The 17,502-nt window shown below is 38.7% G+C and overlaps 1 protein-coding gene across 1 annotated transcript in view; it reads left to right on the plus strand.

Moving 5' to 3' along the window:
• The first annotated feature begins 5,717 nt into the window (after positions 1–5,717).
• Positions 5,718–17,502, plus strand: part of EPDR1 (ependymin related 1) — a 50,134-nt gene continuing 38,349 nt past the window's right edge. Inside the window, exon 1 of the mRNA XM_087713094.1 lies at positions 5,718–6,182. Coding sequence (XP_087569220.1) covers positions 5,932–6,182 — 251 coding nt within the window. The 5' untranslated portion in view covers positions 5,718–5,931. The remainder of the gene's footprint in view (positions 6,183–17,502) is intronic.

Consider the following 17,502-nt stretch of genomic DNA (forward strand, 5'->3'; position numbering starts at 1 on the left):
TTTTTAACTATTTGAGGGAGGAACAAGCTTTCAACAATGTAACAGTATAACAATAACGTAACTGGATGGGAAATTAGTTAATTGACCCTTAATTGATAATGCCCATGATCATCTCAAAGAACAAATCAAACTTTAGATTTTTTTAATTAAAGATATATCTTATAAACTTCATGTTAACATTCACATCATTCTTTAAAATAATTAAGAGATACAGTGTTATAAAAAAATCTACCACTTCTTTTTATGAGTCCTTATTTCGGAATAATAATTTTTAATGTTGATTTCCCATAGCATACTACAGCATAGTTGCTTCTTCTCAAACAATGTATCCTACTGTTTTCCAATTAGTGCTGGGCTATAACTCCCACTATCTTCAATTAATAGCTTATTGCCATGTTTGTCTCTTCAAGTTGGCATTTATCTGCCCATGTCCGAGTCTAAATTATTGGGTATGTATTGTCTTCTGAAAACCATCATTATGCACTTTCTACCTCCAGTTTGACCAACTTTGCGGTGAAGTTTATAGCAAAAATGCATGTCTCTGAGCTAGCTACTCTTTCCAAAATGATACTGTTCTAACCTGGCTTCTTCAAGATTAAAACTGAGATAGATAGTTAATGCAGACATTAGTAAAAGGGAACATGAACCCCTTATAAATAAGTAAAATGACAATAAAGATTATACTTATTAAAGAAAAGTGGTGCTTTGAAAGACTATTTAGGTGATCACTGATATTTGTATTCTACTTACTGTGAATCTACAGAAATAGAAAAGTGGGATTGAAAGAGATATTTGAAACACAGTTCACAATAGAAATGTGTATGTGTACATATAAACATGCAGGCATACTTGCATATTTACTAGGATAGTATCTAGATCTTTAATAAAATTATTTTTGTTAAATCTAATGAAACATATGGATTTGACAAGACATTGCAATACTATTCGACTTCCCCAAGAGTGTCTTTTCACAATTACAATTCTCTAATAATAGAACTACCATGTCTCCCTGAAAATAAGACCCAATCTTATTTAGTTTTGGCTCCTAAAATAAGCATTCAGGCTTATTTTTAGGGAGATCTTATTTTTTTAAAGCGCTGGAGGCGGTGAGTGCGGGGGCTGATGGGTATGGGAGTGCTGCTACTGCCTGCCCCACCCTCTGTTCCATCTACTTGCCTGCAGCCGCGACAAGCCAAGCTCTCAGCACACCCCAGCCTCCACCCTCCCTTCCTGCTGGCCCTGCTGTTGCTGGACACTGGCGCTCGGGTCTTGTCGCGCCAGTGGAGCCGATCACAGCAGAACACGGCGAGGCTCAGCGCACAGGTGGAAACACTCTTGGAAGGATGCTGCGAGGCTCATCAGAATGGTTGAGCCACTCTTGGAAGGATGCCGCGAGGCTAGTTGCACCGGTGGAGCTGCTTGCGTCAGGACCTATGTGGTGTGTTGTGAGCATGAGTAGCATGAGCAGTTCCACTAGTGCAATGAGTCATGTATTGGGCTCATTCACTACTTTCTTTCCATTTTGATTCTTTTCCTTACCAGAAAGCAAACAAAATGATTATTGAGGAAAAATGAGAACAATTCCACAATCATCTCTGATTTGAGGTTCCAGGAGGTTACTCCTCTAGACATTTCCTCAATTCCAGTAAGTCAAGTTGGGGCAAAGTAGTAAAGAGATAAATTGTGTTTATTTTCAAGAAAATATGAAAAAAGTCTTATTAATATTATTATTAGCAAATGGATAATCACCAGAAAATATATCACTTCTAATTTTTGTGAAACATGATGATCACATTATGGAATGGGTTCAAATGTAATCATATAGATTTCTTCTTCATCATCTTGTTCCTGGGCGGGACTTACTGATGGAAGCAGCTAAACAGTCGCGTTATCTGTTTAGATGATCATCTATCAGACATCTGACAGACACCTTACTCTTCGGGCAAGAAGGGAAGGAGAGAAGTTTTGTTGAGCAAATGCCTTTCTGATCTTTGCAGCTTCTGTGTCTGCGAAGAGAGAGGGGGGCCAGCTGAAGGCAGAACTGTTCTATGCTGGAAATCTCCAGCTGCTTTGCAGCACAAAGTAAGCGTCCCTCCCACTCAGACCAAAGATTGAATTACTTGATTTCAAAACGAGCAGAAGTCGTATGCGAGAGCATTAATTGTTTATTTAAATCCTAGCTTCTTTTTTTACAAGATCTTCATCCGTTTTATCTATTTAAAGAGGCACTTAAAATGGCGACGAGCCAGTTGAATTGCTGAGTAACAATGTTTATCTAGTTATACGGAGTTTCAAAACTTCAAAGGAAGGCAGTGATTTATTTTGCCTCACAGCCGGCCAACAGATCTTTACTAATTAGTTTCACTTTTAAAAGACTCTTTGCTAATATAGAGACATTCAAAACGGTGGTGAATATGCTGAACTGTTTCATTACAATGCTTATTTTTCGAAACCTTCTGCAAAGTCCTACGAAGTTTTTTTTTTTTTTTTTTAAAAACCCTCAAAATAAAGGGGTGATTTAGTACCTCTTTCCACAACTGTATAGCGGGCCAGTAGACTTTTCCTAATTGCTTGAAGATAAAACTTGGAATGGCCTCAAAACCAAATCCTAATCTGAAACCCCCTTCTTCAGCCCCCAGAAGCACATCGCCAATACTTGGTACAAAGTCACAGCCACCGCCCTCTATGCCCCCTACTGGAGAGTTACTAACGACAGAACTCTTCCTGAGAGAACTGAGTGAAGCTCATAACATGCTGACAATTAAAGTGGAAAACAAACTGAAAGATTTTAAAGAGGAGATAAAAGGGGAGATAAAAGAGGAGATAAAAGAACTTAAGGATGACTTGTATGATAAAATTGATGCCAGGGTTGCTAAAATTAAAGATGATATGCTGGGGCTTGTAACTGTACTGACAGAACATGTTTCAGGAGTTGAAGATAGTTTAGAGGATCTTAATCAAGCTAATACTAATTTGACATGGAAAACAGGTGGTGCAACAAAAAGTTGAAAATGCTGAAAAAGAAATTATTATGATACAGTACAGACGAATGGAACTCGCATTAAGAGTAAGGGGGTTGCGTGAAGAAAAACAGGAAAACCTGAAACAGATTCTTTCAGAAGCCTTTGATAATCTGGTGGGAAGACAGGGGTTTGACTGGCAAATCGATAAAATTTATCGTGTTAACTCTTGGGCGGCAAAGCAAAAGCAGCTTCCTCGAGACATTGTTATATATTTCACTACAAGAGAGCTCAGAAACACGATATTACAAGAGTCTTATAAAACTAAGTTCCAGATTGGGGGTCAAGATCTGACTGTTTTGAAAGAGATACCACCTCAAATGCTAAGAGCCAGGAGAGATTATGCCTTTTTAGTTGAAGAACTTAGAAATCGTCAGATACAGTACAGATGGGATGCGCCATTTGGCATCATACTCACACTGGACAGGCAAAGATATCATCTCAACTCCGTATGGAAAGCCCGAGATTTCTACCATAATATTTTGAAGGTTGGACATCCTGCACCTTCTGGATCCAGAGAAAGATCACAAGAAAGACAAGACAGAAAGCAAATCACACAACTACCAGATAAGATGGATCATCTCTCTCCTCTAGAAGCGCAAGGTGTTAAGGAACAGAGACCTAGCTGTATGATTACCAGACGAATGGAGCAACAAGTTAAAATGCAACAACCGCAACAACTATCGGCTATTGATCAAGGAGCCACAGCAACAACCTCAGAAGCCATGGCCAAAGGTTAAACAGGCCATGCAGGAGGCTCTAAAAAAGCTTCAGCTAACCAAAGATGACAACTAAGATTTTAACATGGAATGTCAACGGATTGAATTCTCCACAGAAGAGAAGAAAATATTTCACTATCTTAAACAGTTCAAGAATGATATAATTTGTTTACAAGAAACTCATATCAAATCAACTGATCAAAAATATTTGAGTAATCCAAGATTCAGTCAACATTTTGTAGCTTCTGCTATGGAAAAGAAAAATGGTATAGTTGTATACTTAAGAAAAGATATGAAAGCTGAATTAATTGAAGCAGATCCCTATGGAAGGTACATTGCATTAGATCTAATCCTAGAAGGGAAAAAGACATTGTTTTGGGAAATTATGCTCCTAATCAACAGCAAGACGGTTTCTATAGAAATCTTCACAATAAATTAGTATAGTGGGATTATAGGTCTTGTATATTAGTGGGTGACTGGAATGGTGTTATAGATACCAAGAGAGATAAGAAGATTTCTCGCCCAAACACTAAGATACGAGCAAAACTACCTAAATCCTTTTTTGACATGATGGATGACTTTGAACTGAGAGATATCTGGCGAGAAAGAAATGCAGAGGAATATGATTTTACCTTTTTTTCTGATAGGCATCAATCCTTTTCCAGGATTGATTTCATATTAATCACTAATGATTTGCTTTCTAGGGTGAAGAAGACAAAGATTGCAGCTAGAGTCCTTTTGGATCATAACCCAGTTTGGATGGAATTGGGAGGGGTGGTACAGGCAAGAAGGTCTTGGAGATTGAATGAAAATTTATTTAGATATGAAAAGTATATCAATGATTGTAAAAAAATTGCTAACTGAATACTTTGTTTTTTAACATGAATAAGGATACACCTATGGAATTTGTATGGGATGCAAGCAAAGCGTATATGAGTATTGATAAATATAAATAAATCACATAGACATAAACAAGGGGTAAAACGAACAGTTAGAGGAATTAAGAGGAAAGAGCTGGAGTTAACAACATAATATAAGGTCAAGGAAGCAATCACCATATTAAAATCCCAATTTGATATGTTGATCTCTGACCAGGTAGCCACCAGTTTGTTATACGCAAAATACAATACTTTTTGTAATGCAAATAAACCTGGCAGGTGGTTAGCTTATCAGATTAGGAAAAAAAAGAAAATTCGAAATATATCTAAATTGACCTACAAAGGGAAGGAGGTATTTCAACAGGATGAGATTCAAAAGGCATTTTGGGAATTTTTCACAGAGTTGTATTAGGGGGATAAAATTAATGGTTTAGATATAGACAGATACTTAGATAAAGATTTCTTCTTCTGTTCAATTGCATCATATTTTCATAGACTGCCCAGACAAGTCCCTATCTTGGCAAAGTTTTTCAGAAGTGGTTTGTCATTGCCTCCTTCCTAGGGCTGAGAGAAAATGACTTCTTAAAGACGACATAGCTGACTTTATGCCTAAGGCAAAACTAGAATTCAATGTCTCTTTGTTTTCAGTCTGACACCTTAAATGCTACACCAAACTGGCTCTAAGGACATGTAGAGGCAATGAAATAAAGACTCCTAGTAAATAGATCAAGGAGGTAATCAATGTTAGGATCCAATTCTATATACTGTATTGCTTGAGTTAGAATTGAAGGACTGCTATAATTTCTTGCAAAAAAAGCTGTCATCTAAAGGAACATCTAAAGGAAACCAAATTCTGCAGACAGAAGACTTCAGACTGCTTAATAATGCTACCTACGTTCACAATCGTGAAGATGTAACCAAACTGACGAATCGACTATATTTCCTGCTTAGGGCATCGACACCGTTGCCACAAAGTCCTGCAAAGGAGCACCATCGGCGATCTGCAGCCATTATGATCTAGCTGGGAAAAACCAAAAGACCCGCGTTATTTTCCCCGTGCAGAAGCATAGAGCTCCTTGGGTAAAGATCGAAGCTCTTTTGGTAGAACGGTGGCGGTAGCTCCCTCTGCAGTTCCTGTCCAATCGTGGTGTGACGAGCAGCAGCAGGCGTTTCCCTTCGCAGCCTTCCAGATTCACGCTGCTGCTATTGACTATCAGGGGCACGCCGTCGGAAGAAAGAGATCCGCTCACGAGCGGATTCTACCCGAGTCTGCAGCATTAAACGCGCGGAGCAGAAGAGAACTTGGGCTAAGGCATGGGCCCCAAAACCGTCGGTGTCAGCCGCAGCTTTTTCGCGTTGTTGATCATGAGCATTTTCTTAAGCTTGACCTGGGCAGCAAGGGCCCAACCGGTCGTCCCCTGCAAGGCCCCGCTGCAATGGGAGGGCCGCATGGTGGAGTACGACCACAGCAACGGCAGGAATATCCGTGCCGTGGTGTCTTACGATAGTCCCAACCAACGCCTCCGTGTTCTAGAAGAAAAAAAGAGGTTCATCCCTTGCAGAAAGTAAGTTTCCCCTTCTATATCTCTGGTGGAGTTTGAGAAACCAGTACGACGGCCATACCTAGTCACATTCGCGGAGAGACTGTTTTAGTTTTTCTCCAGTTTCGCCTTTCACGAGGCGGGGAATAAATTCTCTACCCAATCCTACACGCCGGTTGATTGTACCCGATCGGGGAAACCTACAAAACTTGCACACGCGTATATTGAATCATCCGCTAATAGAGGAGGGAGTTACATGCAGGCCGGTAACAAATCCAGCTTGTTTTTCCGGCGCGGCTGTGGTTTACTGCAGCTCCGAATACGGCCAACCCTGAAATGTTCATTTATGAGTTCGTATAGGATGCTGCTAGGTTCCATTCTCAACAAGCGGAATGAATACCTAACAGGTGAATCCCAGCGATGCGATTCAAGTGAGCCCCACGCAGTAGTGCCCCAAATAATGTTTTGAAACAAAAAAAGCGCAAGAAGCAGCGGACAACCATAGAACGAAGGAAGGTGCACCCCATCACGCTGCTGACCACTCCACCACGCCCCAATTTTATTCCATATGTTTGGGTTAGTATAATTACACAAAAATAATAGATTTGCACTTTTAATTGGGTCATGATTTTGCTGTGTAGAATTTAAGCCTCTTTAAAGATATTTAATTCTCTTCTCCAAGTCTTTATTTGGGCCCTTATTGCTCCACCTAGTATTTGACTTTCTTGTACAGTACATGTTCCTGTTGTAATTTTGGCTTCATAACGTTCCGTTCCAAGCTTTCAGAAAATAAAGAAAGAGGACAGGCATATCAAAGTTGCCTGTTCTTTTCATAGATATGTAAAAGAGCATACTGTAGTAGACAAAGCTGTTGTGATAAATTGAATCTTTCTTTTGCAGAATTCACATCCTACTTTTTATATCTGGTTGCAAAACACTAGACTCTTACTTGAATTTGTAGCTGAGGAGATTAAGAAAGTAAAAATTATCATTAAAAACAGGAATCTTTTGTAACATAGATGTCATTCAGTTTTTCTTTAAATAGAAAGTCTTAAACTTATATAAGGTAGCTTCTCTGTTTGCAGATGAATACAATACAATACAATACAATAGGTCTTCTAGTCCAACCCCCTGCCTAGGAAGGAAACCTTATACTGTTCCAGACAAATGGCTATCCAACATCTTCTTAAAGACTTCCAGTGTTGGGGCATTCACAACTTCTGGAGGCAAGCTGTTCCACTGATTAATTGTTTTAACTGTCAGGAAATCTCTCCTCAGTTCTAAGTTGCTTCTCTCCTTGATTAGTTTCCACCCATTGCTTCTTGTTCTACTCTCAGGTGCCTTGGAGAATAGTTTGACTCCCTCTTCTTTGTGGCAACCCCTGAGATATTGGAATACTGCTATCATGTCTCCCCTAGTCCTTCCTTTTCATTAAACATACCTAGTACATACCATTCTTCATATGTTTTAGTCTCCAGTCCCCTAATCATTTTTGTTGCTTTTCTCTGCAGTCTTTCTAGAGTCTCCACATCTTTTCTACATCGTGGCGACCAAAACTGAATGCAGTATTCCAAGTGTGGCCTTACCAAGGCATTATAAAGTGGTATTAACACTTCACAAGATCTTGATTCTATCCCTCTGTTTATGTAGCCTAGAACTGTGTTGGCTTTTTTGGCAAGTGCTGCACACTGCTGGCTCATATTTAAATGGTTGTCCACTAGGACTCCAAGATCCCTCTCACAGTTACTACTATTGAGCAAGGTACCACCTATACTGTACCTGTGCGTTTCGTTTTTCTTGCCTAAATATAGAACCTTACTCTTTTCACCATTGAATTTCATTTTATTAGATAGTGCCCAATGTTCAAGTTTGTCAAGATCCTTCTGTATCTTAAGCCTATCTTCTGGAGTGTTGGCTATTCCTGCCAGCTTGGTATCATCTGCAAATTTGATGAATTTCCCATTTATCCCCTCATCCAAATCATTGAAGATGTTGAAGAGTACTGGGCCTAAAACAGAGCCTTGGGGTACTCCACTGCATACTCTCCTCCATATAGATGCAGTTCAGTTGAGGACTACATGTTGAGTGCGGTTGGTCAGCCAGTTACAAATCCATCTGGGGGTGATGCTGTCCAACCCACATTCTTCTTCTTTATCTAGTAGTAGGTAATGGTCTACCTTATCAAATGCCTTACTGAAGTCCAAGTAAACTATATCGACAGCATTTCTCTGGTCCACTTATTTTGTCACTTTGTCAAAGAATGCAATAAGATTAGTCTGGCATGATCTGTTTTTGACAAACCCATGTTGGCTTTTGGCTATTACTTAGTTTACTTCTAGGTGTTTGCTAATTCGTTGCTTGATTATCTTTTCCAGAATCTTTCCTGGTATTGAGGTCAGGCTGATAGGTCTATAGTTTCCTGGTTTTTTTTTTCTTTTTTTGAAGATGGGAACCACATCAGCTCTTTTCCAGTCCGCTGGCAGTTCCCTGGTGCTCCAGGATCTCTGAAAGATATAGTTCAGTGGTTCTGAGATCTCATCTGCCAGTTCCTTCAGAACCCTGGGGGTAATCCCTCTGGTCCTGGTGATTTGAAGGTGCTCACTTGCCATTTTCTTGCCTATTTCAATTTGTGTTCCTAATCTGATTTTTGTGGTACTGTTTTTGATAGGTTGGACTGTTTTATCCCTTTGTGTAAAGACAGATGCAAAACGTGAGTTAAATAGTTCTGCTTTCTCCCTGTTGCTTGTCACCTTCTTGCCACTTTCTCCCAGCAATGGACCAATTGTTTCCTTAACTTTTTTCTTGTTTTTAACATGTTGGAAGAAGCTTTTTTTTATTTTTTACTTTTGTGGCAAGCCTTTCTTCATTGTGAGCCTTAGCTTTCCTCACTTCATCTTTACATGCTTGGGCTATTTGCTGATATTCTGCCTTAGTTATGTCCCCACCCTTTCCACTTTTTATACTTATCTTTTTTCTCTTTCAATTTGTCAGAGAGTTCTTTATGCAATTATGCTGGTTTCTTTTGGGAGCTGTTATTTTTCTTCTTCATTGGTATTGTGCTAGACTTCCTCCCATATTTGGGCATACCAGGGGTTGTGACTTTAAATATATACCTTTCTTCCTGGCTCAGCTGATAAGGAGAGGAACTCTGTGGCTTAATGGTTAACACATCTGCCTAAGATGCAATACAGCACAGGTTCCAATCTCAGTAAGGGTATGGCTAGCTGATGAGAGCTAAATAGCTTGAAATAGATGTATACTAGTCTCCCTTTATTTATTTATCAGCACAAATACAACACAAATGTAACAAAGGCAACAGTAAAAATATTGGGTTTCTGTCTGGATGGTCTCTTATGACGAGCCGATGGACAGAGAATGGAAGCAGTGAACTTCCTCCCATATTTGGGCATACCAGGGGTTGTGACTTTAAAAATATATACCTTTCTTCCTGGCTCAGCTGATAAGGAGAGGAACTCTGTGGCTTAATGGTTAACACATCTGCCTAAGATGCAATACAGCAAAGGTTCCAATCCCAGTAAGGGTATGGCTAGCTGATGAGAGCTAAATAGCTTGAAATAGATCTATACTAGTCTCCCTTTATTTATTTATCAGCACAAATACAACACACACACACACACACACACACACACACACACATATATACATATATACACATACATATACATACATACATACATACATACATACATTCTATTTCCATTTCATTTCCATTATATATATGCAAAATATTACTCACGCAGCATCACGAAATCTCCAGATGTAAGGATTGTCTCTCCTAGCTTAAGAAAGTGAAGACTTTTGAAATGGAGTATTTCAAAAGGGAGCTTTTATTAAGTAGAAGGGAAACTATTACCGTAAGTTCAAAGCAACATCTGAATCTCGTTAGTCAATGTGAGTAGAATTAAAGCAGTAGAGACTCCTTCCATTAATTAGAATGCAGCTTTTAGCCAAAACACAAGTGTGAAGATGGTTCTTTTACCAACTGTCCTGAGAACCGAATAAACATACATTCCCATGGCTATCTTCTGTTAGACATTAAAGTGAACCATCCCACATGGCCATCATAAACATTCACCAAAAGGTGAAGGGATCTCAAGGTGCTTCGGTGTCAGGAAACCAGTTGTAAAATATCAGTTGTCATGGGTACTGCTAATAAATCGACTCCCAGGCCCCCCTCCTCCCAATTGAATGGCAGTATCACTTTTAGGGATCTGACACCAGAACTGTAAAGCCCAGAAACTTGAAATTTGGCACGTATGTTCCTCTTGGCTTTTAGGTGCTTGCTAAGAAAGGATTTTTCAAAATGACCACCAGATCATTAGTATTTCTTATATTACTATTAACACACACTGATGCTAAAGAGTTAGACATTCTATTCCCCCTCCCCACCTGAAAAGAACTCTGTTCCAACTGCCACTTGGGTTGTTAGGGTTAGAGTTAGGGTTAGAAAAATGCTCTGATGCTAAGGAGTTAGACTGAGGGAGAGAAAGGGATAAGATAGGAGTGCCCTCTGGGGCAAGCCTGAGGGACAGACGAGGATAGGAGAGGATCAACAGGGCCAGCCTGAGGGACAGAAGGGGGAGAGGCTTCTGTGGGGAAAGTCTGAGGGAGAGAAGGGGGAGAGGAGAAGATTCTGTGGGGAAAGCCTGAGGGAGAGAAGAGGAGGGAGAGAGGCTTCTGTTAGGCCATCCCGAGGGAGAGAAGGAGATAAGATAGGAGATGCCTCTATGGGGCAAGCCTGAGGGAGATAAGGGGATAAGAGAGGCCTCTTTGGGGAAGGAGAGGAAAGGCTTCTGTGGGCAAGCCTGACAGAGAGAAGGGGAGAAGAGAGGCTGATCATAACTACACATTAATTTTCAAGCTGTAAGTGTAGATTTATCAAGCCCAATCACGTAGTTTCGTAGTGGAGCATAGATACCCAGCTAGTGATTTATATTATTCAATATAACCTATTGACAAATAGAGATGAATTAAAATAAAAATGCATGGTGGAGAACTGGCATAATAATATAGTATGCACACATACCTACATTCATCCTCATCAACACCACAAATGTTTTCATTTAATGTCCAGAACAATAAAAGAGTTGGACAATAAAATTGCATGATAGCAATATAGCATAATTAAAACTGATTGGTATTAATAATATGAAAGATTTGTTTTTATTCTAAAGATGAGCTAGTCAAAGAGGCAAGTTTTTTGTGTTCTAGTAGATGTCAGAACCCTGAAATTATTTTGTCGGAATCAGAGATGTCAATTCATCTGAGGAGAAAGGATACAATGCATTTAATACAAATTTAGATAGACAATTTTTTTTATTGTGGATATCATATAGATATTTGTGCATTAATTTTAGTTAATTTGGAGACTAGCAGCTCATAAATTGGAGATTAATTAACTGAAACATTAATGCCAGTTTACAGTGGAAAATTATTAGCAGAAAAGGCAGTCATGTTTATAAACAATAGGGAATAATTAGCTGTAACAATCCTTAATGTTCAAAAAAATTGCATATGTATTTTACTCATGTAAATAAACATTTAAAGCATGGAAAAGTAATAATTCACTTACAAAAGATAAAATGTTTAATAATAACTAATATATTAATATAATTTTCATTGTGTTAATTAGAGTTTTTGGCAGTAGCCTAATGAAACACATTTTCAAAAGTAATTTCTGCATTCAGATAATGACATTCAGGTCCAAGTTTAATTATATTTCTAGAGCATTTTGTCTCATAATTGCTATACGCAGAATTAAAGAGGAAGTGTCAATGGTGATTAGAGAGCTCTTTTCTTTTTCTACATAGAGAGAATGACATACTTGCATTTTTTTTCTTCTGAACTGATAAGAAGCAAACACTATGTTTAAAGTAGTTAAGCTTTTTTAATAGTTTTAAATTTTATTTACAAACATGTAAAATACACACACACAAAACTTAGACATACTACATTTACACAATACAATACGAACAGGAGCTTCCTGTTCTTTCTAATAGCAATTGCCAATCGATATCACTCATCTTATATTGTTTCCCCTTCTATTATATTTCATTTGTATTTCACCATTCTTAACCCTCTTATCTTACTCCTCTGTCTGCTATATTGACTGATTACCTCTAGTAAGTTTAAACCACTTGGATACATATCAGCGATGGGTTTAAAATTTTTTGGAACCGACTTTGTGGGTCTGGCCCCAATTCTTTGCCCCAATGGATGAACTACAATAAGATTAAAATAAGTACAAAAACAATAAAAGAGCTACTTACAGAAGGAAGATGACTGTTCTTGCCAGTCTTCAGAATCACTGACTCCAATGAATGGGCTGCACAAAGAAGAGACACAGAAATGAACTCTTTAATTGCATACACTGCATTGGGATGAAACCAGCACACAAAATAATAGAAAAGGAAAATTACTGTCCTTTTTTGCATCTTCTGCACCACCACCTCACCACCTTGCTCCAACAACCTGCACAAAGGAGAGACACAGAAAGCAAGACTTTAATTGCTTGCACTTCACTATCTCAAGAATGAACACAGCACAGAGCACATCCAGCAATAAAGACAGCTACTTACAGAGGAAGGATCTCACTGGCTTGCCGATCTTCTGCACAACACCTTATCACTTTGCTCCAACAACCTGCACAAAGGACAGACACAGAAAGCAAGACTTTAGTTGCTTGCACTTCACTATCTCAAGAAAGAACACAGCACAGAGCACACCCAGCAATAAAGACAGCTACTTACAGAGGAAGGATCTCACTGGCTTGACGGTCTTCTGCACACCACCATGTCACTTAGCTCCAACAACCTGCACAAAGGACAGACAGAAAGCAAGACTTTAATTGCATGCACTGCATTAGGATGAAACAAGCACACAAAATAATAGAAAAGGAAAATTACTGTCCTTTTTTGCATCTTCTGCACCACCACCTCACCACCTTGCTCCAACAACCTGCACAAAGGAGAGACACAGAAAGCAAGACTTTAATTGCTTGCACTTCACTATCTCAAGAATGAACACAGCACAGAGCACATCCAGCAATAAAGACAGCTACTTACAGAGGAAGGATCTCACTGGCTTGCCGATCTTCTGCACAACACCTTATCACTTTGCTCCAACAACCTGCACAAAGGACAGACACAGAAAGCAAGACTTTAGTTGCTTGCACTTCACTATCTCAAGAAAGAACACAGCACAGAGCACACCCAGCAATAAAGAAAGCTACTTACAGAGGAAGGATCTCACTGGCTTGACGGTCTTCTGCACACCACCTTATCAATTTGCTCCAACAACCTGCACAAAGGACAGACACAGAAAGCAAGACATTAATTGCTTGCACTTCACTATCTCAAGGATGAACACAGCACAGAGCATACCCATCAATAAAGACAGCTACTTACAGAGGAAGGATCACTGGCTTGCCGGTCTTCTGCACACCACCTTATCACTTTGCTCAAACAACCTGCACAAAAGAGAGACACAGAAAGCAAGACTTTAATTGCTTGCACTTACACCTTACATAAGAATAACACAATGAAAGAGATACACTCAAGTACTTACTTGTGTTATTGCTTTCCTGATTGTTGATACTTCCATACTGTTCTTAGGCTTCCAGATTCCTCTGTTGCAGCTTTCCTGGTCTTTACTCGTGGATCATCAGCCGTGTAGTGGTGCGCTCTGAGCCAAACTTTCATTGCAGGAATTGGGTCCCATCTCTCAACAGGTATGCCAACAACACTTATCACCATCAGATTACTTATGTTTGGAACAATTAGGCGTGTTCTTTGCTCTGAACATATGAGGTTCATTTTTGAGAACCCCCTTTCCCCCTTTGCTGAACTAACAGCAATTGTCCTGACAATATCTCTAGCTTTTCTGATGCTGTCAGGAATTTTGTACTTGTCTGGATTTTTCAGCACATTTTCCCAAAAATCTCTCTAGTCGTTCAAATTAATTTCATAATTAAAAAATACTGCCAAATGCAACCAATGCTTCCTCTACCTCAGCCCCTGGAATGACTACATCTTCAATGTTCCAGTAATCTGGCTCCAAATATGTGATAAAGTGTAACTTGTTTGTGGCTGGCAATAGGCTACCTGTTGTAGATGGTCACAATCCATCAGCCTTTTCTTCAAATTGGTGATGATTCTTGACAGAAGCTTGTCATGAGGAAGGGCAACAAATTGTTGATTTGGAGCTAAATTGATGTTTTTGAAGGCTTGTGTTTTAGCACTTCCACAAGTTCTGTTTCATATCTGCCCTTTCTCTGTCTAAGCACTTCAAAAGCATTGATTGTTCACAATACTAACTTTTCAGCCTTGATGATATTTGTCTCTCTCCCCTGTAGGGCATTTGACAGAAGAGAAATCTCATTTAGGATATCGATCATGAGGGCCAAATCCTTCAAAAAATCTAGATTTTCAAAATGGGAAGCCATGCCTGGGAATCTTTCATTGCCCTGAAAAGACTGATGGAGCACTGGATAAGCATGCCACACAGCTATGGTTGCCCTCAAACTACAGGCAGCTCATCTTGGTCCCAAAACTCTGCCAAGCTTCACAATTTCTATGCCCAATTGTTCGGAGATTTGAAAGAGGTCATTCTGGCTCTTGCAGGATTTATGGTGGTGTGTATTTTATCAAGGAAGATCTTGAAGTGGTTGATCTGCTTCACTTCTCTTATTGCATCATTCAGCACAAGTTGCAGGCGGTGGTTCAAGCAGTGCCAGATGATGATGTTTGGGAAGTCTTGAGCTATTCTGGTGCTGACTCCAGATTTTCTTCCAAGCATAACATTGGCACCATCGGAGCAGAAAGCGATTAAATTCTTCCGTAGCTATTTAGTGGTAAATCCAAATATCTGATGGCACAACCTGGAAATGTTTCCACTCTCTAGAAACATGAATACCTTTCTCTAACGAGAACATATAGCAATAGCAATAGCAGTAGACTTATATACCGCTTCATAGGCCTTTCAGGCCTCTCTAAGCGGTTTACAGAGAGTCAGCATATTGCCCCCAACAATCTGGGTCCTCATTTTACCCACCTCGGAAGGATGGAAGGCTGAGTCAACCCTGAGCCGGTGAGATTTGAACCGCTGACCTGCTGATCTAGCAGTAGCCTGCAGTGCTGCATTTAACCACTGCGCCACCTTGGGTTTTGCATAGTACTTACAACCCACCTTCTTGTCGGATACTGCCGGTCTATAATACTTGTCCTTGAAGTGTCTGTATTGCTGCAAATTTCAGCAATCAGGAAGTTGTGGAACTTCAGTGGAGTCGATGGACTTGCTGCTTTCTCTGACCTCAAGTAGTGGTAGTGGTCATGCTGGTGGCACTTGTGGTGCTTGTTCGGCTGGTGCTGGTGCTGGTGACTGTTGTGGATCAGTTGATCCTTCAACTCTTGGTTTTTTGGAGAAGAAAGCAGTCATACTCTGTGGCCTCTTCTTCATTATGCTAAGTAATACTAATTGGTTGCCAAAGAAATAAAACAATATTGGACTCAATTGTGGTTGTAAGCTAAGGACTACAGGTAACAGAAGGGACCTCTGCTTTCAACCAACAATGTACAGTCTTCAGGAAGGATGAGAAACAGGAAAGATAAATAAAACAGGAAAGATACAGTCTTTCATCCAAGAAGATACTTCAAGAATGAATGTCATATTCCCAGAGCAATACAGATTTCCTTTTTCTGAAATGTAGTTCTCAGTTCCAAAAAACAGGAATATATGAATTAGGTTCAGTACTTGTGTCGGTCCAAGTAGCTATTCAGAAGTTAGTGATTAGAAACAATGGTAAAGCAAGATATGGAATTAAAACCAGAAATATTTTGTTGGCTATTTTAAAGGTAGTACAATATATATTTAATTTTACATATGTTAGCAGCTGCTGGAATTGTTTTTACACAACAGTGGAAAAACAGATATGAAAATGAATAAATATTACAATGTGCAGAAATAAATAAATTGACAATTAAAATCAAGAAGGCTTTGAATACTTTTTCACGTGGGATTTGTTTTAGCAATTGCTAACTAACGGAAACAGAAATTAGAAATCCAAAAGTATGAAAGAAAACACCAATTATGTAAGGAAAGGTCCCTCAAATGTATAAGGAAATATTACTATATCATTATTAATGTGTAGATTATAGCGGGACATAACATACCCACACCCACACACACTATGACAGTGCCAGGAAAACACCAAAAAATAAGAATCCCCCCCAAAAGACTGCAAATGAAACCAGTTTTTTCCCTAACCCTAAGGACAGGAAAGACAAAGCCACTGGAATAAAAATCATCAAGGCATTGCAGGAAATTATAAAGGACAGTGCCAGGAAGCTCACAGAACCATCAACCACCTCAGAATTACCTAAACAACGAGGGTGAAACACACTAAATCTGGCAAAGCTGCCTTGCACCAACCTTGCACCAACCTTGCCCATAGAAAAGCAGCCACTTTGAGACACATAAACCAGGTCTGAACACTTAAAAGCAACATATTGCATCACAAAGAAAACATTTGCAAAAATGAATAACTTTTCTTGTGGTAAATATATTTTATAAACAATTAAAAAAAATTCCCTAAAAATAATTTTTAAAAAGGATATTCTATAAATAAAAACATCCTTAAAAAGCATTGTTAAGTATTCCACCAGCAATAATTTATACTGTAACCATTTTAAGGTATTGTACCAGCCATAGTATACTGTAACCATTATTCCGCCAGCAATAATTTATACTGCAACCATTTTAAGGTATTGTACCAGCAATAGTATACTGTAACCATTATTCTATCAGCAATAATTTATACTGTAACCATTTCAAACTATTGCATACACAATAATTTAAAATGAAACCATTGAAAATATTCCATACACAATAAATTACAATAAAACGATTTAAAACAATCCTATGCACAATACATTTTAAAGTATTGAGTATAGAATTTTAAAAAATGGTTTATTTTAATTTATTTTGGATAGAATCTTTTTTTAAATAGTCTAAAACAATTTAAAAAAAGAATCCACACACAATAAATTGAAGTAAACCATTTTAAAATATTCCATACACAATAAATTACAATAAAACAATTTTAAACAATTCTATGCACAATACATTTTAAAGTATTGAGTATAGAATTTTTAAAAATGGTTTATTTTAATTTATTTTGGATAGAATCTTTTTTTAAATAGTCTAAGACAATTTAAAAAAAGAATCCACACAATAAATTGAAGTAAACCATTTAAAAATATTCTATACTCAAGGTGTCACTTGCCAGCGGGCAGAATCAGCAGCTCTCCGATGCGATTGATGGATG

The sequence above is a fragment of the Thamnophis sirtalis genome, unplaced genomic scaffold (genome assembly GCF_051295495.1).
Source record: "Thamnophis sirtalis isolate CommonGarterSnake01/CBP01778 unplaced genomic scaffold, rThaSir2_p1.2 scaffold_4, whole genome shotgun sequence".
NCBI classification, from domain to species: Eukaryota; Metazoa; Chordata; class Lepidosauria; order Squamata; family Natricidae; genus Thamnophis; species Thamnophis sirtalis.